Source organism: Rhinichthys klamathensis, unplaced genomic scaffold, assembly GCF_029890125.1.
Source record: "Rhinichthys klamathensis goyatoka isolate OS25496 unplaced genomic scaffold, OSU_Roscu_1.1 h1tg000200l_1, whole genome shotgun sequence".
NCBI lineage: Eukaryota > Metazoa > Chordata > Actinopteri > Cypriniformes > Leuciscidae > Rhinichthys > Rhinichthys klamathensis.
In genome coordinates, this window is record NW_026606726.1 from 957501 (window position 1) to 980000 (window position 22500).

Consider the following 22500-nt stretch of genomic DNA (forward strand, 5'->3'; position numbering starts at 1 on the left):
TACCGTATCTCTAAATGTCCGTTTAGTTTGAAGAACTTGCCGCGCTGCAAATGCTCTCTCTGCGGAAGCTTTGTGCTTAAAGACCTAATTAAATATTTAAACTCAGATCAATATTTTGTGTCTAATAAAAATAACCCCCTTCAGGCTGATTAAGGTCCTCATCATCCTGTCGGGGGTTATTTCGAGAGAACCACTGGCTGGATGTACACTATCCCTTACTTAAAGTTAGATTAAATACATAAAAGTATATTTGTATAATTTAACATTTAATTGTAGCAGGTTTGTGTAATATTCTAACTTAAAGTACCTTAGACATTGTTATAAATTGCATCACATTACTCGTTACTTGAAAAAAGTAATCTGATTGCATACCTTGCTTTACTTTAATGTGTTACCCCCACACTGGTATTGACTGAAACCCAATTATGGTATTAAAAAAAAGGGCTTTACATTTCTGACATGCACTCTAAGTGGTTGACCAATCACAACAGACTGGGCTTTTCAGAAAGGCGGGATTTAAAGAGACAGGAACTTAAACAGACAGAGAGTGAAAAGAGGTGCTGCAGCATGTACAACTTTTTTTTTTTACTTTAAATCATGTGAATGTATTCCCCAAAAATAAAATTATTAACTTGTAAATGAGCATAATATCACCACTTCTTAAAGGGGACCTATTAATGCCCTTTTTTAAAGTCTTGATGTTGTTTTTAGATTCTATTAGAACAGGTTTTCCTGCTTGAATGTTGATTATTTTCCTCATATTCTCCATTGTTGCGGCTCCTCTCTTCCCAGTCTGTCAGTAACGCTCTGTTTACTTCCTGTCTCTATGAAGCCCCTCCTTCTGAAAAGCACACTGTGCTCTGATTGGTCGGCTGGATCAGTGTGTTGTGATTGGTCGAGCGCTTAGAGTGTGTTTGGGAAATGTCCCGCCCCTTACCATAACCGCCAGTTTAACACACTACTAACTAACTCAACCAGGCCCCGCCCCTTTATTCTGCGTATGAATTATTTAAATGAGGAATATTGTGACGTGTTCGTTCCCGGAAGAAACTCAAGACTACAATGGAGGCGTTTCAGGGAGTTCGGAAACACTGACACTGATATAGAGAAGAACTCCCGCTGGAGGGACAAGTCGCAGATGTTCAAAACAATCATCTTCATTCAAAGTAGTGAGACTAAATGATCTTACCAGAGCTGATGCCACTCTCTCTCCTATTGCGCTCATTGTAATTAGCTGATGATAAATAAAATGCAGCTCATGTTTGTTGCTTTCGTTGACGTGAACTACGGTAAATTTGCATATAGCACGGGCGGGAATTGAAGATCAGATTTATATTTGTTTTGCAGAGACACATTTATGTGCAAATGGAACTGTTTTAACAAATCAGATAGCTATCCGATCAGTAAAAACACATGAAGTGACCAGGTTGATGCTTACTAGGGCTGTCACTTTTGTGAAAAAAATCCTGTGTGATTTTTGAGACATAAGTGTTCATTGAATTGATTGTAAAATCGATTTTCCATCTAAAGACGTTTCCATTTTCAACACCAAATACAGGCAAATCCACGGACACCTAACAGGCATTAGGACGAGCGTAAAGAGGGCGCTTGAGACGCACAAGTCAGCAAAATTCCTGATGATTTATTGGCGTGAAGTTTCGTGCACAATGACAAACAGGAGCGCAACATTCAGGGATTGAGATTAACTCCCTCGACCCGCCAAATGCGGGTAAAAATGAACTTTGGCGGGAAACGCTGTCAAATCACGAGCCAGTTTGTCGTGTTTCTATGTTTGTTTAAGCCAAATCTGCGCGGATTTAGCGCAAATACGCAACTCGTGATCCTCATGATATATTAAATACAGCATATTGCACAGAATCTGCTCATTTCTGGCTTACTTGAACACACACGTCACTACGCAACAAATAACGGCGCGCTTGTTCACTTGCATTGAAGTAATAGCAAATATTAAAAAGCATTTGGTTAACAGAAAAGACACTGTTATTTTCCAACATCCTACATGCTCTGTGTCCTGTATTGATCTGTCCACCTAAAACACATTTTTGGTAATAAAAAAAGAAAAGAAAAAGGCCGTTAAAATCTTATTTTCGTTTTCGATACTTGTGTTGGTTGGTCCGATCGATTGCGCAATCGATTTTCGAACGCAAAGTGACAGCCCTAATGCTTACTGTGTTAGTGTCATTGACTTCCATATCTGGTCCACGTGTTTCGGGGTTAACTCGGTCCTCCGGACTAACCGGCATTCAGGAACCTCACCAATGGCGATGCTGTGCCTCTTATTCCACGACTCCGAATTCTGAGATCAAAATAAAAATATTTAAGAATTTTTAAAAATAACACTACTCATGCTCAGTAGGTTTAACATTGTAAATAGCACCAGAAAGAATACATTTTTAAGATGATACAGCATCCACAGGCAAATGTTCTCTCACCATAAGAGGCTTCATGGGGATCTTCTCCGGCACTGTAATCTCCTCATAGTCGTCCCAGCGTGGGATTCTGGGAACTGAGCCGTGATCTCTTACAGGAGGACGCACAGGGACAGGCTTCAGAGGTGATTGTGGAGGAAATCTGACAAATTTAAAGCATTTATTATTAATTATTTTGAAATACCAATTTTGTTTTATTATTATAATGCAACATTTCAAAAATTTGGGGTCGGTAAGATTTTTCTTGAGCATCAAATCCTCATATTAGAGTGATTTCTGAAGGATCATGTGACACTGAAGACAGGAGTAATGATGCTGAAAATTCAGCTTTGATCACAGGAATAAATGACACTTTACTATATATTCACATAGAAAACAATTATTTTAAATTGTAATAATAATTCACTATTTTTACTGTATTTTTAATCAAATAAAAGAAGCCTTGGTGAGCAGAAGAGACTTCTTTTTAAAAACATTAAAAAACCTTACGCACACCAAACTTAGTATATTTAAAAACAAAACAACATTTTTATAGCGCTTTATTCAATATGGAGCCGTTTCAAAGCAGCTTCACATTAATACAAGTGAAACTCGAAAAATTAGAATATCATGTAAAAGTTCATTTATTTCAGTAATTCAACTTAAAAAGTGAAACTAATATATTATATAGACTCATTACATGCAAAGTGAGATATTTCAAGCCTTTATTTGTTATAATTTTGATGATTATGGATTACAGCTTATGAAAACCGAGGTATCTCAAATATCTCACTTTGCATGTAATGAGTCTATATCATATATTAGTTTCACTTTTTAAGTTGAATTACTGAAATAAATGAACTTTTGCACGATATTCTAATTTTTTGAGTTTCACCTGTAAACAGCAAAATAAAGCCATTTATGAAAGATTCTTTAAAATCACCTGTATAGATGCCCGTTGTCCTCTAAGTCCTCTTTACCAAACCGTCCTTTGACGTCCTCGATGACGTGATTTTTGAGGAATTTTCGCAGTAACTGGAGCGTTTGGTAGCGCGTCACCTCCGGCCCGAAGTTCTGGTTTTGTCTGAGCAGATCATGGAGAAAGTCGACAGCCTCCGCTCCGGTGAAACTGTGATCGTAACTCCTGAAATGAGCCCAGTGACGTCTGACTGGCATTCCACCACGGAAGAGCTTGATGGTCTCATTCCACTGGAGAAAACAGAAGACATTTCAGAATTAATTCTGTTTTAACTGCCATGTGTTGAGAGCGGTGGTACATTTACATTGTAACAATGTTGTGGTATTTACAGGGTTTCTGCAGAGCTTTTAAAATTAAATTTAAGACGACCTGCACAAATCAAATTAATACCGCATAATATCATACAGAACAAACCCGTACAATCTCAAATTCTTTTACTTGATTAAACATTCACATATTCAACTAGGGATGCACCAATATGAACATTTTGGCCGATACCGATAATTCTTTTAGCTTAAAACCCGATATATTGGCCGATAAATCTAAATCCAAATTTTTATATTTTTTTTGAGAGCCTGATTACAAAAACAAAAGTCTCACCATTGAAAGCCATGTCCCAAGCACACAATTATGATGTTCTCATTATAATTTTATGTAGCCGATATGACAGACTTGCGCTGCACATGTTGCACTGAACTGTATTTTCCTTTTTTTGAAGTGATTCCAATCATATTTCAAGCAATTCAAAACCATCATGTTGAACAGTGCGCATCTGAAGGAAATAATACATTATTTATCAGCTTTAATATATCGGCCACATTTTCTTATCGGGCCGATAACAATAACATTAAAAATTAACATATATCGGCCGATACCGATATATCGTGCATCCCTATATTCAACGGCAAAAGAGGATAACTGCAGTCTGCAAGTTTAAATACCCAAGACATGTTTTATTCAATGTATTGAAATCAATACACATGAAGTAGAGGTCCATCGATATTGTATTTTGCTGATACAAAAATGTGTTTAAAGAAAGGCAATAAAAAGATTGTGCTAATAAAATCTATACATTTAATGTGTTAAATAATGTTCTTAGCCAGTGATTATAGTTTATAAAGTTATAAATATGGATATTCTTCTAAACACATGCATGGCTTCGCTTCAGAAGGCATTTATTAACCCGCTGGAGTCGTATGGATTACTTTTATGATGGATGGATTTGCTTTTTTGGGTTTCAAAATCTCAAGCCCCATTCACTCCCATTATAAAGCTTGGAAGAGCCAGGATATTTTTTAATATAAGGTTAAATCTGATTGTGTTCGGCTGAAAGAAAGTCGTATACACCTTAAGGCTGAGTAAATTATTGGATCATTTTCATTTTTGGAGGAACTAACTTTAGGCTAGCAGCTATTCCTTTAAGGATCTCGATTTTTCTGAAATGTTGCGTATAAATGAGGCATTAGCTAATTAAATACGCACTAATTCGCATACATTCAGTGGATAAAGCCGGATTCAAAATTCTGGTTTCATTTTGGTGACATTAGCGTTAAAGTTTTTATAGAAAACTACAAACGCAAATAGCTTAACGTTTACGTTAGTTAAAATAAACACATAGGACGTTTTCTTACCACTGGTCAGAAAGAAGACCAAGTTAGTTGATACAAAATAGTCTAAAGTGCATTAAAGAAACCTAAGTTTTTGCCCATTAGACCTACTGATATGTGGTCTTATATATTATTGTAATATATTTGAACAAACCGTTTAAAGAGACACCAAATCAGCTCACGTGAAGCGTTAAAAATCAACGAGTGGATGGAAAGAGTTTCAAAAATTGTTCTTACCAATTTCGTTGCCCTATAAGGCCCAGGTCCAATCATTTTACCATCCATTCAAGTCCTGATCGGTTTTAATAGATTATGTGCTTATTATTTATCCATTTACTGCGTTTATGTCTGTAAACATCTTCTCCACGCCAGTTACATCAGTTTTGAAAACCGAAACGTTCCTGAACATAATTTGATTGGCACACGAAATCAGCCACGTGATGCTTCCTTACCAAATATGGGCATTAGCTTAAACCGGGGCTGCCAAAGTGCAGTATGGGAGGTGTAGTTTAACTGCGCGGTTAAAAAAAAAAAGTTAAAACAGTGTATATGAAATCGCAAGAAAACAGAGATCGTGACAAATAATTTATTTTGTTTCAATAATATAAAACACTTCAATTTCTTTCACAAAATTGATTTAAAAAGACAAGGAAAAACAATTCTGATATTGTTCTGGTCTTCCCATTTCCTCAGCTCAGTAGAATATAAAAGCATAACAGGTAATACCTACAGATCAATTTCATATTTTTTTTTTAAAAGATCACATTAAGAAAACAATCAGCATTAAATAAAGAATAAATAGTCACGCAGCATAAACAAAATAACTTCAGATGATGTCACATCTGCAGCAACCAATAGACTTCCAGGTTCGAGCACCTCCAGGTAGATCAGTCAAGCGTTCCTCAAGGGTCAAAGGGCATCGGGCTCATTCAGTTACAACTAAAACACAGCCTTCAAAAACCCTATTAGCAACAAACTTCAAATCAGCCTCGCTCTCATAACCTCTTCATATTTGGCCAAGCAGTTCAATCATATTCCAAAGCTGAGAATTTCAATATTTACAGATAAATTGGAGGACATTATAACGAATACTGTACTTCCCACCCCATTCTCATTTCAAAGCCTTAAGTGAAGACAACAAAATTGAGGACAGAATCTCTAGTAAAAAAAACACCAATGTGCAAATTCGGAAGTGTTAAATCCAGTGATAGGGTGGCGGTTTTCCACATTAGTTTTAACATAAAACAGGGGAGTGGAACTTGAACGCATGAAATAAAAGGAATATTCCCACTTAACAGGTTATAGCTAAGTTTAGCTGGCCAAGGGAAGAGATCACTCAGATTTTTTGAGAAGGTAGTTTCCGTTCTGGAGTACTTTAGGAAGCCTCTTGCCCTTGGTGTAGGCGTGATAGTAGAAGTGGACGAACAGGATCAGGAAGATCAGGCCATAGAGACCGATGACGTAGAGGAAGACGGGGAACTGGTAAGGACATTCCTTCATGAAGAAGAACTGGCCGATGTGAGCCGTGATTAGCACAAACTGAACCTGATGCAAACACAATGGTCAAGTTAGAGACATGAAAAGCTGGATTTGGACAACAAAGGACATAATACAAATTTTTTATATACTAATATAATAACACATACATGTATATACACACACATGTTATTTTGTGTGTGCGTGTGTGAGATATACAATATTATAGGCTAGATATACACACACACACATTTAGTACTATTATAGTATTACTATAGTATTTATAATATTTTTTCAGGGTTTTTTTCAGTTAGTTGCAAATTCACCACATTTATATTTTATTTCAGTTTAGTTTCATTTAATAATAAATTTGTTTTAGTTAAAAATCAAATTTTTGGCTTTTAGTATGAACATGTTCAAGTTAGAGACGTGAAAATCTGGATTTGGACAACAAATGACATACAAATATTTAATATATATAATATATATACTCTAATTATTATTATTATTATTACACATATATATATGTTATTTTGTGTGTTTGTGTGTGTGTGTTATATAAAATAATATAGGCTATATATACACACATTTAGTACTATTATAGTATTTATTATATTTTTTCAGTTTTTTTATCATTTCAGTTAGTTGCAAATTCATCACATATTTATATTTTAGTTCAGTTTAATTTAATAGATCTGTTTTAGTTAAAGTCCCCATTAAAAATCAATTTTTTTGGCTTTTAGTATGAACATGTTCAAGTTAGAGACGTGAAAATCTGGATTTGGACAACAAAGGACATGTGATGGGGAGAGAAGCTTAACTTACCAGCTGGATGGTGGTCATGTACTTTTTCCACCACAGGTACTTCTGGTAGGCCGGGCCCATGGCAGAAAGAGCGTAGTAGGAGTACATGATGACATGGACGATGCAGTTCAGCAGGGCATGGAAAGTTCCCAGACCACCTACGAAAGACAAATGAACAGAGTCCGTTAAAGCCGAAAAATAAAAGGACTTCAGAGCAAAATTAAGCAGCTTGTACATTACGGTAAAAGTGAATGAGCGCCGCTTAAATATGCAATATGACTGACTCAAGTCACAAAAACATGCAAATGTGTGAGAATGAGTTTTAATTTTTGGCTGCAAGTAGAGGGATTATATTAATTTGTGTGAATGGCTTGTACAGATACTTTTTGGTTTTCAAGGACTATAATCAGAGATCTCACTATAATATCTTTATTAGTTTTAAAAAAAAAAAAAAGCAAAAAGCACATGCAATGACCGTGTCATAGTATCCTTTCAATGGTTAAAGTTATCGAAGATATCACTTTGATTATTCAAATTGACTTTTTCCCTCTCATGAATGCATGATTGACCCGAAGAATGAATGCGATCATATACTTGGATATTTATATTAGCAATATCACTCAGAGAGCCATTTCGCATGGTCATACTGTATCTAGTATATCAGACGGGTTGCGGAGTTGATTTTGCGTAAAAATATAGTTTTATCAATAAAATGTAACTAATTTTAAATATATGGTCTTCAAGTACCTCTTAAAACCTCTTAACCGTTGCCAGAGCGTCGGCGCACTGAAGCGTTTTTTTTTTTATTTAGTTCAAATATACTATCAGATTTAATGTTATACCTTGACAAACTATACATCATTAAAAAGATATAAGACTCAAGATTCAGTATTTGACCACTATTGTATTCTGAGAAACTTATAGTGACAGTTATGTCTTAATTTGTGTCAGGAGTTATGAAATGAAAAAAATGAGTCGATACCTTTAATATGAATTATGAGCGTCAGCCGGTCCATTCATAAAAAACACTCCGTGCTGTCGTCATGACAGCGATTCACAAAACAACGTCCCTGAGGGCTTTTAGCTCAACAATGTGCAGATGTGGAGAAATATTGATATATTGTCATAGATTCACATCATATTTCTATAGACAGGAATAATATTTATTGAATTTATACCCAAATGCGTCGATGTAATCATAATGATCGCTTCTTACTGAGATGTGCTGTGTTTTCCATTCATACCAATAGCATGGGGGCGCTATTATGTCCAATAAAAGTCCATATATGGATCATGAAGAAGACCCATAGTCATGTGACATTCCAGGACGTCACTGAGTGATACAGAAAGTAGCTGACAGAGATCGCTGTAACATGCAGATAACGATGTTTTGAAGACAATAAACATGATTGCAATGATATTTGAGTTACCTGTGTTCTTCAAGCCATGCCAGGTATTTCATAATAATAGATTATATTTATAATGTAATGCTAATCGATATAGATTTCATCATCGTTCAGAACACTAAATAATACATTTTCTGTCGGATTTTTTTTTATCTGAAGCCAAGTTAGATCACAGAAGATTATTTAAAACACTAGACTTGCGTTATATAGTAAGTTTGGAGCACAAACATGGTTTTAATCTCATAAATGGTCGTGTATTGATGGTGTGCTAAGCTAACATGCTAGCGAGCCCAGGCGCACCTGCCACGAGCAGTTATTGTTTTATGATTTTTTTCTAAATAGGAATGCTTACTGAAATGTTTCAGTGCATTTGATACCAGTTTCAAATATTTAGTGAGAACTTTGATAAAAGAAATTAGGGTTTGAAACCCTATGAATAGCCTGTGAATAGCCAGTCGTTAGTAGCTATAATGCAGACAAAAGAAATGCATATTTAGAGCCATAATAACCAGTCTGGAGAGGTGTAAATGTGTGCAGGGGAGACTGAGACTGAATGGGGCACCACAAAACAATAGAGACAATAGACTGAATAGATGACTCAGAAGATGACTAAACATCAGTTTGCTAATAGAGTCTAATCAAAATAAAGTAATTTGACATGATCTTGAAAAACATTTAACTAAATACAGATTTTTTTATACTTATCATTTTCAGATTTTAAATATAAAATGGTCAGACATGTGGCTTTAGCTGCAGTGCATTTCTAGATTGCTCCAGGGCCAACTTCAATTTTATTTTCATGAAGATGTTTCATAAAAATAAATTTCTAATAACTTTACAAAACTTTGAAGCTATTTAAAATTGTTTTTTTCATTATGACAATAATTAATTCTACATTTACAATAAACAACCAGGTGTCAGCTTTCAAATGAGATCATACTTGTGCTTTTAGTGCAAAGGGTTCATGAACTGTATCTGTTTCAGTTTGGGTATGTCATTTCTGGGGATTTTTCAAAAGTGGGCTTGAAGCTTAACAGGTTAATAAATATGGCTGTTTTCAGTGGTTTTCCAGGGCTTATTTTTCAAAAACTTTAAGCACCTTATACAAACCCCGTTTAATGAAACCTGAGAGGTTTCGGTCCCACCACTGAAAGTCCAGGTAATCAAAACTTAAACCCCCCAAAAAAGTCATACACTGCAAAAAAAAAAAAAAAAAAAAAAAAAAGAAATAAGCTTTTCTTACTTAAGAAACATTCTCTAGACAAGTCAGATTTGTCTTGTTTTCAGAAAAAAAAATTTAAGTGAGTTTTTGGCTTGAAAAAAGCTAAGTAATCTGCCAATTGAGAAAGCAAAATACTGTTTGGTTTAAAAGCGGTTCAGCATATGACGCAATCATATCCCTTCATAAGACTTGGATTATACCCATCAATTCAACGCCTACATGAGCTTTTAGGACTTTCAATGGAGGGACAGAAACCTAATTAAAAAGGCGTTTCTTTTGCATTATTATGGTTTGGAATGACATGAGAGCGAGAAAATGACTAACTTCATTTTTGGGTGAACTGTCCCTTTAAGCGTCAATCGTATAACACTTTACCTGCGGAGAATTTGACCCCGAACCACCATGTGAAGGGCATGATGGAGTGATGGTAGACGTGAAGGAAAGTAACTTGGCTGTTCTTTTTCCTCAGGACAAAGAAAATCTAAGAAGACAAGAAAGAAGTTTAGCGTTAATGGTCCACTGTAAAATATATAACCAGTTTTGAAAGCAAAAGAAAACACACTTACAGTGTCAAGCATCTCAATGAACTTGGAGAAATAGTACAGCCAGCAGGTCCATGCCATCTAGAAAAAAGGAAACGAGGTAAAAAAAGAAATGACAAACTGTTGCACACGTCATCAGAAAGTATCAAACGCACAACCTGAGGAATGTGCTCCATTCACATACCCGGAGAGCTTGAGGAGAACTGGAATAATCGACCAGGTCACACCCATAGGTGTAGCCGTTCGCCCAACCAGACATCAGAAACTGCAACGAGGGAAGAGAGATTGAGCAACGCAAATATACAAACAAACATTAGAAATGATAACATGCATGATGCAACGGTGCACAAAATCACAAACCTCATAAATCATGTAGAGGGAAAACGCCACAATGCTGAAGTTGTAGACGATCATGATACGCTTGAGGTCGAAGGGCTTGCGGTTTTCCATTAGCCGGGGACCCAGTGATGTCACGAAGTAGATGTAGGCAGCGATGATGATGGTTTGAGGGAACGGGGAGGCCATGAGAAGCCAGTTCCCAGTCCGTGGATCTACAAGTGATGCAAGAGACGTCATTTTCCAGACAGAAACCTTACAGGCACAGTCATGCTGATAAGATGAGGATTCACATTTATTTGTAAAGCACTTTTCATAATACACATCGTTTCAAAGCAGGTCCACATTACAATTTAGAGAGAAGTTATGCATTTCAGAAAAGTACACAGTTAGCTAAAAAGTATTAATTTAAACAATGTAATAATTTAAAGGCAGAAACAATGAGCTCATTGAAATAATGAACACTTGTTTGTTAACAAATGATTATGACATTTAGAATAATGTAGCACTGATGATGATGATGATGATGATGATGACGACTCACCAGCTTCCTTAATCCACTCATCATACAGGAGAACGGCTCGAGAGGTCAGGGTGTTGAAAGCCATGTCGAAGGAGTCTTTAGGCGTCTCTTCTAAAGAAAAAGAAGAAATTATTAACAAGACTTATTTGTACTGCATTCTTGCTTAATGTTTGCCTACTAGATAAACCTTTAAACTTATAAAGAGGGATTATATAGGCTTTCCCAAAACTCTCCCGCCACTCCCAGAGAGACAAACCCGTTCAAAACACACCCGGACACAACTGGAAAGACGTGTAGATTACAATTAGTATTTCAACTAGGGATTTTAGTATTTCAATAGCTTGAACGCCATCTAAACTTTTTGAAAGGGCGATATGTGTTTTCAAACCCCCATGTTTACTTCAACGGGAAATATTCTAAACCTAATAAATAACTACGAGAAAAACTCAAACCTTTAAACCCCGAGGTTATGCTCCTTCCACGGTCTCCCTCCTCAGATCTGCTCCTGGTGTCAATTGCATGATTCACTTTCAACCTGCAGTTCTTATACAACCTGTAGTCGTGGCTCCGCCCACAATTATTCATATATGGAGATTCTGTCGCATGAAACTTCCGGAATTTAGGTCGAAACTTTCAGTCGTCCTCTCATTGGCGTTTCTATGGCGACTCGTATGAAAATATGAGCGGAACGCTGTACGAATGTCAACAGCAGGTGTGTGTCATTATTTTGCACCCAGAAAAAAAGGCTTCAAAAAATGCTTTTTCGTACTTTATTTTTTAAACAGCTTTTCCTTTTTAGTACTACACATCAAGGAGGAAAAAGACAAAATAATTTAATATCACAACAACAAAATAACAACAACGGTCAGGCTGAGGAGTAGAAATTGTGGTGTATTTGTGGTAGGCTATATTTGTTTTGTTTTTTTGTATATTACAATCCTCTGGTATTTTCCCTTTGTCCTTCTGTGAACGAAGGGAGAGACTCATTTTTTCCAAGGAACATTTAGCAGCTAAATTAAAGGCTAATTTTGTGTGTGAAATAATTAACTATTTCAGCCAATGTCATTTGAGTTGACACCACTTAATAATTCACTTAATATCTTCTCAATCCTTTATTTACTTGAGATTTAAAAAAAAAAAAAAAGATTTTGTATAGGCTGCTATTCTAACTACTTTTTTTGTAATAAATATTTTAGTTCGGAAATCCATCCTTTTGGACTGTGAGCATCAAGCCTTTTTCTTTGTTCAGCCAAATTGGGCTATTTATCTGCAACATATTTGAGTGAAAATGCTGGATAAAAGACACACATCGGGAGGATTTCTCTTTTTGCAGGTGAGCAGAAAGATCTTCAAGACGAGGTAAATATCACTTTTACACAAACCCTCCAGAGTATCCCAGAGGAACATATGGGGAATGATGTGCAAATTTGCTTTCAGAGTGAATATACTGTCTTTTTCACCTCAGAATCAACAGAAAACAGGGCTGGTAGTCAAACTTATGTGTAGTTTATCCTTCAAGGCCAATTTCTGTATAGACACATACCTTAAAACCTATAAATAAGCTATTAAACACAGTGTTATTGCCCATGATCTACATTTACCTTTTGTGACAACATGCCCCAATTACCCTAATAGAATTATCTTAAAAGACAGAATTATACTAAAATATCTGTATAATTTAATATTTTGATTACAAAACATACTAGAATAATAGTAAGGGATGTAAATGAGCTTTATTTCCATTATCTAATTGATGTATTTTTACTTGTGATTTTAAAGTGAGATGTCAGTGTGTGATTCGCCCTGTTGACTTCCTTCTTGAGCCTGGTTTCAGTTTCAGGGCTGGGTCGCCCCATTACATCAGTGAAGACAATCATCCTGAATGAGAAGAGGCTTCTGGTGCTCTCACAGTCATTACTGCACAAAAGAAGAGCCATGCATCGATAAAACCAGAGATAAAAAAGAAATGAATTGATCCCAGCATTTCTAAATGGCTTATTTCACACATTGCCTGTGTTTTTATTTAAAAAATGTGCATGCAAATGATTTGTAAAATGATGGAATAGTTGTTCTATTGAACCGCTGTCCATTGCACTCGCCCTTTAAATTAAGTTGCATGTTAAATGTGCACAGTAAGAATAAAAAGTGATCAAGATCAAATGCATTAACTAATTTGAAACCAAATGCAAATGAGCGGATCCTTTTAATGAGCTTGTATAGATGCACATGATTTTGGATCTTCAAGAATGCACGCATGCATGATTTAAACATTGAGCAACACATCAGCTAACCTTGAACATACATACTTGAGCTGTGACAAACATTTCAGACGAGACCAATTCGTTGATGATGCATGGGATCAATCTGTGATACTTTTGTGTCTTTTTTAAAAAGCTTGATGCTGGTCGCTATTCACTGCATTTATATAGATGCGCTCGAACAGGAATTTTAGGGGGAAAAAATTATACTTTTGTGGTCCATAAATGAGAGAAGGCTGTACGGCATTAGAAAAACACCCCTGGTGTAAGTAAATAAGTAAATTATGACATGATTTTAATTTTTGGGTGAACTGTCCCTCTTAAGAGGTGAGCCTTTGGCTGTGTAAAAGGGCCATTTATTACAATACATCATTTTTTACCTGAACGAAACGGATTGGTCTCGTCTGAAATGTTTGTCACAGCTCAAGTATGTTTAAGGTTAGCTGATGTGTTGCTCAATGTTTAAAATAATGCATGTGTGCATTCTTGAAGATCAAATGGCTATCCAAATATCCATGCCTCAGAGGCTCATTAAAAGGATCTGCTTGGTTTCAAATTAGTTAATGCATTTGATCACTTTTTGTTCTTACTGTGCACATATAGCAACTACATTTAAAGGGCCAGTGCAATGGACAACGGTTCAATAACTATTCCATCATGATGATCATTTTACAAAATATATGTGTGCCCATATGAAAGATTTTAAAATAAAAACACAGGCAATGTGTGAAATAAGTCATTAGAAATGCTGGGATCAATGAGCCTGTATTTTAATGTCTTTTCTCTGGTTTTATCTCTAGTTTTATCAATGAATGGCTCTTCTTTTGTGCAGTAATGACTGTGAAAGCCACCGAACCCCTCTGTCTTCATTCATGATGAACAGATTTCACTCTTAGAAAAAAGCTTCAATGGTTCTATTTAGAACTCTAGTGTTCTTGACTCCATTCTAAAGAACGCTTTTTTGACAAAAGGTTCTATAAAAGGAAAAAACGTCTTGACTGATTGCATACTTCCATGTTTAACAGGTTTTCTTTATAGTGATCAAGTATATGTGTACATGCTCCTTAATTCATGCATTTTAATTACAATTCAAAAATGAAGATTTAGGGGTTCAATTTGATGGATTTAGTTTTAATTTATTAAAAGTTCTAGGCCTATATGAAGCTCCTGACAGACAACGTGACATCAAGAACATTTTATCACCAAAAAATATATCGACGTAAGAACACAATACAGCCCAAAGCGGTTGCTATGCTGATTCCCTTTCCTCACGTCAAGTTTGTTCACTTCAGAAATGAGAGCGACACAAAAAATTTTGTTATAGTGTAGAAGAATTCCATTGTAGCCTAAAGGACTCATCTGAATGAAGTTATTGCAGAAACTTGAGTGTTCCTGGTCTTGTTGCTCAGTGAAACCGGATAATCCAGCTCTGGCAGGATTTATCACTAGGCTACACACTAGCCATGTTTCCATCCACTTGTCCAATCGAATTATCTGAAGTTCGGTAAAAAACCTCATGCGAATAAAGCTGGTGAAAGTGTATTTCCATCAAACGGCTTTAAAGCGGATAAAAACCTGTGCGTAATGACGTCACATGCTATTTTGCGATCAAATTGGTATTGATTTGAGACATTTTAAGGTGTTTCCATTCATTTTTGCACTGAATCGCATCGCGGTCCATTCAAGCGAACATTTGCGAACAAAGTTTTGCTAGACAAAATGGATCGCGCCATCTACCAACAAATTATCAATATTGCACAAGTTGTAGCCTAATAGTGCTTATGTGCCAGCTGATAGCGACATGTGTAAGGGATAATGTATAGCGAGGTGGTTGTTAGCCTAGGGGTTGTATTTGCTATAGTCTCAGCCTCAGACGTCACGCCCACGGAACGTTGGTACACTTAACTGGAAACACTTCAGGAATGTCGAAGTCGTCATCTGATTTCCGGGGGGCGCGAGTGTCGCGTTTGTTTTCGGTCCGCCGGGAAACAAAGCGCAGACGTGTGATTGCGGAAGAAAAACTGTTGTGTTTACATGAGTGACAATGAGCATTTATCAAGATCAGCTAAACGTAGGATTCTCAAAAGTATGCGCGGTTCACGGCATAGACTCTTGAAGTTTTCTTTTCCTTCTTTGATTTTCTATGCTGACTGACTTGTTGCACGCAGGTCTGTTGTTGTGGGGACATTTCCACGCACCAAAACGTGACGCTGAACGAAACGATCTGTTATTGGTTGTTTTACATGTCGGTCAAACGGCCTTATGGGCGGGCCTTGGCCAAAGAAAGCTGCTATGAATTCCAGACCTTCAGCCGTCAGTCTGACGGTCTGGCTACGCGAGACTATATTCGCTATAACAACCGCCTCGCTATACATTATCCCGCTTATTACATGGCTACCTACCAAATAAATAATAATAATAATTTGACACAAAATATTGATTTAAAAAGGAGTTTATTGAATTAAAAACGATTGTATTGCTTCCGCTAAAGAAAATAGTCCGTTCCGTCTCTGAACTGCGTCCATGGCAACGCTCTGTTTTTCATGGCAACGGTGTGTTATACTTAGCAACGGTGTGTTATACCAAAGGTTATACTTAGCAACGTCTGTTATCAAGAAATAACAGACCGCATTCTACATTAGAATTCAACCAAGCCATGTAATAACAAGCTATATATAATAACAAGCTGCGGTGTGGGAACGACAGCGCTCCATCAGTTCTGGGAGATCGTGGTTCAGACACCTCATGGAAACCCTTTGGTTGAAGCATTTTTTTGCTTTGTCCACTTACATCTGTCTTTGTTGACACCCGCCATGTGTGCGCAAACAGAGCGGAAATACTGGGCGGAAATGAACTAAAACTTCTTCTATGTTTTGTGGCGTGTTGCAACCATAAAAGGACCTAAAACTTAATCGCAATTCATTATTTATTCGGCAAATAACTTTTCCATCACCGTTTATCGCATAAGCCGTATATCGATCAAGATAAAATCCGATGAGACCGAACGCATTTAATTTGAGTCGATATTCATGAAATTGAATCGAATTTGACTGTTTCCATAAGGCATTTTTCATTCGATATCACTTAATTCGGATAAAAACGTGTGGATGGAAACATAGCTATAGTGTACAGTACAACTACTAAAGTTATACATTATATCGCCATCTACTGGCCTGGCAGCAGAATACAGCATTTTTTGCCGTTTTCGCAGATCTGTGTGAACGTTGTTGTCTGCATGCGAAAAAACGTTGACATGTTAACGTATACCCTTATTGTTTTCAAGCAGGTGTCCGTAGAAATGATGTATAAATAATAGATATTGGCAATAAAATACAATTTTCTTTCATTTTTCGTGACATTTTCAAGTCTTATATAGTCTTATTAGGGAGCTCATAAACTGCGTAATGTCTTAAATCAACTGGGTTTCAATGCAGATAGAGGTTATGACTGTTATTTTTAATGCAATGTGACTGTTTAAACTTATTTCTAGATCCACTTTTATCATCTCATCTGTATATGCTAAAATAAAAACAATAAAATAAAACAAGCACATAACTGCATGTGTATTGCTGTGTACTTTACAGCTTTAAGTTGATGTGTGGTAAAGTTTACAAAACCCCTTGGAGAAAAAATGTGTTATATAATCTGTAGTTAGTCAAACACTTGAAATAAACAAAGGGGGTTGTGTGACATCACAAAAATGTGAATGATGTTACTGATACAACAGGTTCAGCTGGTAAAGTTAAAGACCATTGGACTGTTTTCGAACATGATACACATCTTGTTAAACACAATATTTTAAATAAAGAGATTATAGGCTGGTTTAAGCCGTTCAGAAGGCGTATAATTGAATGGTGTTGCGCTTGTCGTAATGAATATACCGGTAAAAAGGGAAGGTTATTGTCTGCACTCATATCAGTTACATAACTGAGGTTGAAATTTACAGTTGAAATTAAAAATTCATGAAACTGATGAAATTCACAATTGTAGCCGAAAAGTATTTTCTATAGAACTCAAAACAGGACTGTGTTCTTGACTAAAACCAGCTATTGGATAATTTAGGATATTCGCTGAAATTGTGGTTAATGGATTAATAATGCCTCAAATGATTCTGTGTCTTATAGTGCTAGTTTATGATAAAGATTTTGTAACTTTATACTCTAGTCGCTGAACACATGCAGACACACTTGTGGCAGAATTTTAATGTCCTTGCGTTATAATGATGATTGACAGGCACGAATGCTATGTTAATGTAGTATTTATGGCATCTGAATGTTGTTTTAGAAGTTCCGGTGAGGAAAACAAAGTCAAATCTATTCTTAGAACAATTTTATAGGAAGAACAGACACACTGTAAAAAAAAAATCCAGTTGTTTTTACGGAAAAAAACTGGCAGCTGTGGTTACCAGAACTTACCGTCAAAAATACGGTATCAACATTATTGGTTTTACAGACTTAACTTAAAATTTACAGTAATAAACCATTTTTCATATTCTGATACAATGTTAATTTACCAACCCATTTAATATCGGTTTTGTACCGTTGTAATACGCTGACAACCACCAATCACAGCGGTGATGAGAGTCACATGATCAATCAAAGCTCATCACAAGCAGCTCTTCCAAAAAAAAGGTATTAAAACCTGTTATTCGCACACACATTAAACACCATCATGGTAACACACATGAAATTTTAAAAATGCAATAAACATTAATTTCACAACATTAAATGTAACATAAAACCCTAATGTAGCCTACATAACTGATTAGAAAAGAACTAAGAAAACTAAGAAGAAACATAGTTATTAAAATAAATCAAATGTGAAGTGTCACGCAGGGAATTGTGGGAATGTCAAGTTACGGTTTTTCACTGTAAATTATACAAAGAGTTGTTCTTTTTCACTTTCAAAAACTGTATTTTTGTATTTTTATAACTAAAATTACATTAAATGTACTGTTAGATCTATCAGTTATTTACTGTATAGTAAGAAAACTGATTAACAGTTAACAGTTTTGCACTGTAGCATTTTTACAGTCTTTTACGGTTAAAATCATGATCATTTTTTACAGTAACTAGTTACTAATATGTAACCTGAATGAATGAATGAATGAATGAATGTAATCTGAATGAATCAACCGTTAAGATCAGTTTATAATACATTGGTTTTAGCAGTGACAAAAACTACTTAAAGTTATAGAACTAATCGCTTTCTTAGAGTTAGACAAGCATTTTACCTGGTGACATTTAAACTGAGTATTATGTTGTACTGCATTGTGCTATATTGTATATTACTCCTCAATTGTTTTTTGCAACGTTTTTTTTGTATCGCATATTAAAGTTATAAGTGAGGTCCTACTACATATTTCTAAAGAAAGTGCTTAAGGCCCGTTCACACCCAGAAGGATAACTAAATGATAGAGATAAGCTGCGTCCCAATGTGCATACTACGCCCTAAATAGTATTGAAAATTACTAATGTCACATACTATTTAGGATGGATAGTATGCACATTGGGACGCAGCTATAGTGTCAGGTGTGGTGGAGGTGAAAGGAGCGAGGACTCAGGTGCAGAGATGATGGGTTCTTTAATGATAATAACAAAACAAAAATACAAACAAAACTACCCCGTAGGGGAAAACAAATGACTTGGCTGACTTGACACAAGGGGTAACACACCAGGTACATACAACAACGAAACAGCACAGGACTGCAAACACAGCGAGAATAAATAGGGAGACCAAACAAAGGAGGTAATGAGGGAGGACAGGTGGGGCAAACAAATCAATAATCAGGTAACAAGATGGGAGGGGCTAGACAATCAACAGGAGAGCACATGGCACAAGGAAACATACATGAGAAGCCATCTGCTCACACAAAACGTGACTTGAACACAAGCACATGGCCAGTAAAACCAAATCACCAGCCATGTGCTCACACAAAACGAGACATGAACACACAGCTAATGAAAACACTCATAAGCCACGTGTTCACACAAAACATGACAACATGAAAGCACACAGCTAGTGTAAAACACAAGCTGTGTGCTACACAGCACAAGACACGAAAGCACATGAAACAAGGCACAGACAAGATAAAACAGGTGTGTCAGGGCTCTGTCACAAAACCAAGAAATAGACTAGACAGAAGTGACAGAACCCTGACAGATAGGGCCTATGTGAAACTCGGAAAAAATTAGAATATGGTGCAAAAGTTCATTTATTTCAGTAATTCAACTTAAAAGGTGAAACTAATATATTATATAGACTCATTACATGCAAAGTGAGATATTTCAAGCCTTTATTTGTTATAATTTTGATGACTTACAGCTTATGAAAGCCCCAAATTCAAAATTAGAATATTGTGAAAAGGTTTTCATAAGATGTAATCCATTATCATCAAAATGATAACAAATAAAGGCTTGAAATATCTCACTTTGCATGTAATGAGTCTATATAATATATTAGTTTCACCTTTTAAGTTGAATTACTGAAATAAATGAACTTTTGCACCATATTCTAATTTTTCGAGTTTCACCTGTTTTAAAAATAGTTCTTAAGGACCGTTCACACCAAGGATGATAACTATAACGATAACGATAAAGATCTAGTATAGGCCTACTAAAAATGGTTTTAAATATAAAAGAATGGCAAAGTCCACACCACAATTATCACAATAACTGTATTGTGGAATCTGTATTGTGGAAACGATATAGCTGGAATCTCTTTCAGGGGTGCGTGAGTTTCCCAAAAGCATTGTTGGCCAAATATGGTCGCAATTTCCATTTAACTCTATTCAATGGCGCCACCAGGGGGTGGCCACCCCTGGCCGACTCCTGGCCACCCCACTGGCCACCCCAATGGCCAGAATAAAATTTAGTAGCATCAGTTATGCATTTCATAAATAAGTCAAAAATATTCTTTAGTAAAAGAAGACGGGGCATTATGTGTCGTGACGTGCTTTTTAAGTGCCAAATGGTTACAGTATTCTGTGACAGCAGCTTTTTGATGTGTCTTTGCCACGTTTTGACAAGCAGGGATACAAACAGCGCGCCTCCCGCTTTTCTTTTTTTTTACGTCAGATTGGGTGACAAAGTCATCTGAAGTCATTCCATAGCTTAATGTGAGGGACAGAAGTCTATTTACATCATTAAAGTATACGGAAACTCGTTTCCCCTCCTCTGCGGCTGTCAATCATTCTCCATTCATATTCAAACAGCGCGCGCGCCTCTTGGATGCACGGTAAAACTCTCTCCAATATGATATATTCACATTATAATGCATGATCTGTAGATAAAAGGCTGTAGATTTGCATAAAATTACTTTATTTTGTTGGAGTTTGTTGTTGTTTTTAAACGACTCACTACCGTGCTTGCTAGATCATCACACACACATCACAGGGACTATGAATCGACATCAAACGCACAATAACTGGAATATAAAACTGAAACAAAGGAACAAATCGCACTAGGATTTGTGCGCTCGACATTTCTTCGCTTTATGACGTGAACTTTTAAATGCGCACTTATGCAGCGCAGCGCTGCACACACAGAGTCACCATGTTGCTTTGAGCACATCATTCTGCACCCGCGATGCGCATACACGCTGTGTGCGCTCTGTTTTTCATGTTATCATGGGTTTGAGCACTGAAATATTATTAAAAGCCAATATATTTTGTTATACCTAGCCTGCTCGATGCATTTAAAATAAGCATAATTTAATTGTATATTATTTCTTTGTAGTGTAGGTTATATGCACTTCTGAATTTTTGACATTAATATATAATTATAAAATTGTGAAATGTATGATTGCCTGATTTAATTTTATAAGAGAACTAATAGTAATTTGTTTTTATTAACATATTTAGATTTTTATAAAATTACTGTGCAGATTTTTTCAAGAATTACTTTTTGCTGCTGATTTATACACTCATTAAGTTTATTAAAAAATCATAGTACATTTATGGAATATTTAAAGGTGTTAACTGTAATCTTACACTGCAAAATAATAACTTAAAAAGGATTAAATTCCTCACAATTATGTAAGTATCTGGAAATTTGCCGTGGGGCGAGGGCCCATATATATATATATATATATGTTGCTATATAATATATATCATTATATATAATATATATTAGTAGGGCCCTACTAATATTATTAGTAAGCTAACATTAAATATAACACAATAAACCAAAGTATATCAGTAGGAGTTTCCTTAAGTCTTTCTGATAGTTTTCTACAGGCCGGTTTACTACAACAGTAGAATAAAATTCTGAAATTATGGTTTATAGTTTTGGTGTGCCACCCCAAGATTTTAAGTGGCCCCATCTGGCCACCCCTATGAAAAATTTCTGGAGGCGCCACTGACTCTATTGATAAGTTATGATAACTATGATGGAACTTGCGACCATGGTTGGCTTTGAGAAACGCACCCCAGACCGATTGACAGCCAATCAGAATCCATCCAGCTGGAGCTCGTGCATTTAAAGTGACAGACAAGCACCAGCTTTGAGTAAACAGAACGAGATCCTCCGCTGGTGTGGACGCTAATATAGGCTATTATCGTTATAGTTATAGTTGTTGGTGTGAACAAATGAAAATTCTGTCATCGTTTACTTACCTCAAGTTGTTTCAAAACCTGTATGAATTTCTAATGCGGAACACAAAAGAAGATATTTTTAACAATTTTTGTGATCAGACAGTTGATGGACCCCATTTGCTTCCACGGTATTTTTTTCATACTACTTTAAATGCTCGAGCAAGAATGTAAATGTTTTTCTCGTTGATTAGCTGGAGGGAAATCGTTCCAAAGTGATTCCAATCATTTCATTTCTTTGTGCCGATTGTGATGTGGAATGTGCTATTCTTAGAACAATTTTTAGAACTACATCTTTACCGTTATAGTTATTCTCCTTGGTGAGAAT

General features: G+C 36.0%; 2 protein-coding genes across 2 annotated transcripts in view; both read right to left on the minus strand.

The window, feature by feature from the left end:
* depdc1b (DEP domain containing 1B) overlaps window positions 1–5424 on the minus strand; it is a 16546-nt gene extending 11122 nt beyond the window's left edge. The window contains exons 1-4 of the mRNA XM_056263155.1: window positions 5253–5424; window positions 3373–3638; window positions 2454–2592; window positions 2190–2317 (exon numbers count right to left, since the gene is read on the minus strand). Coding sequence (XP_056119130.1) covers window positions 2190–2317; window positions 2454–2592; window positions 3373–3638; window positions 5253–5300 — 581 coding nt within the window. The 5' untranslated portion in view covers window positions 5301–5424. The remainder of the gene's footprint in view (window positions 1–2189; window positions 2318–2453; window positions 2593–3372; window positions 3639–5252) is intronic.
* A 746-nt stretch (window positions 5425–6170) lies between these two features.
* Window positions 6171–11834, minus strand: elovl7b (ELOVL fatty acid elongase 7b). The gene is made up of 8 exons (XM_056263157.1): window positions 11777–11834; window positions 11346–11435; window positions 10826–11016; window positions 10650–10730; window positions 10490–10546; window positions 10299–10404; window positions 7317–7453; window positions 6171–6560 (listed from the first exon to the last, which is right to left on the minus strand). The coding sequence occupies exons 2-8, from the start codon at window positions 11407–11409 to the stop codon at window positions 6348–6350; spliced, it is 849 nt and encodes a 282-aa protein (XP_056119132.1). The 5' UTR covers window positions 11410–11435; window positions 11777–11834; the 3' UTR covers window positions 6171–6347.
* Between the last annotated feature and the right edge of the window lie 10666 nt (window positions 11835–22500).

What these genes read in the sequence shown, in the direction of transcription:
- elovl7b (XM_056263157.1), bottom strand. Translation starts at nt 11,409, where the DNA reads ATGGCTTTCAACACCCTGACCTCTCGAGCCGTTCTCCTGTATGATGAG. An exon ending in CCCTCTACATGATTTATGAG is followed by an intron (nt 10,731 to 10,825) that starts GTTTGTGATTTT and finishes CCCTCGTTGCAG; the next exon opens with TTTCTGATGTCTGGTTGGGC. An exon ending in CGGGGTCAAATTCTCCGCAG is followed by an intron (nt 7,454 to 10,298) that starts GTAAAGTGTTAT and finishes TGTCTTTCGTAG; the next exon opens with GTGGTCTGGGAACTTTCCAT.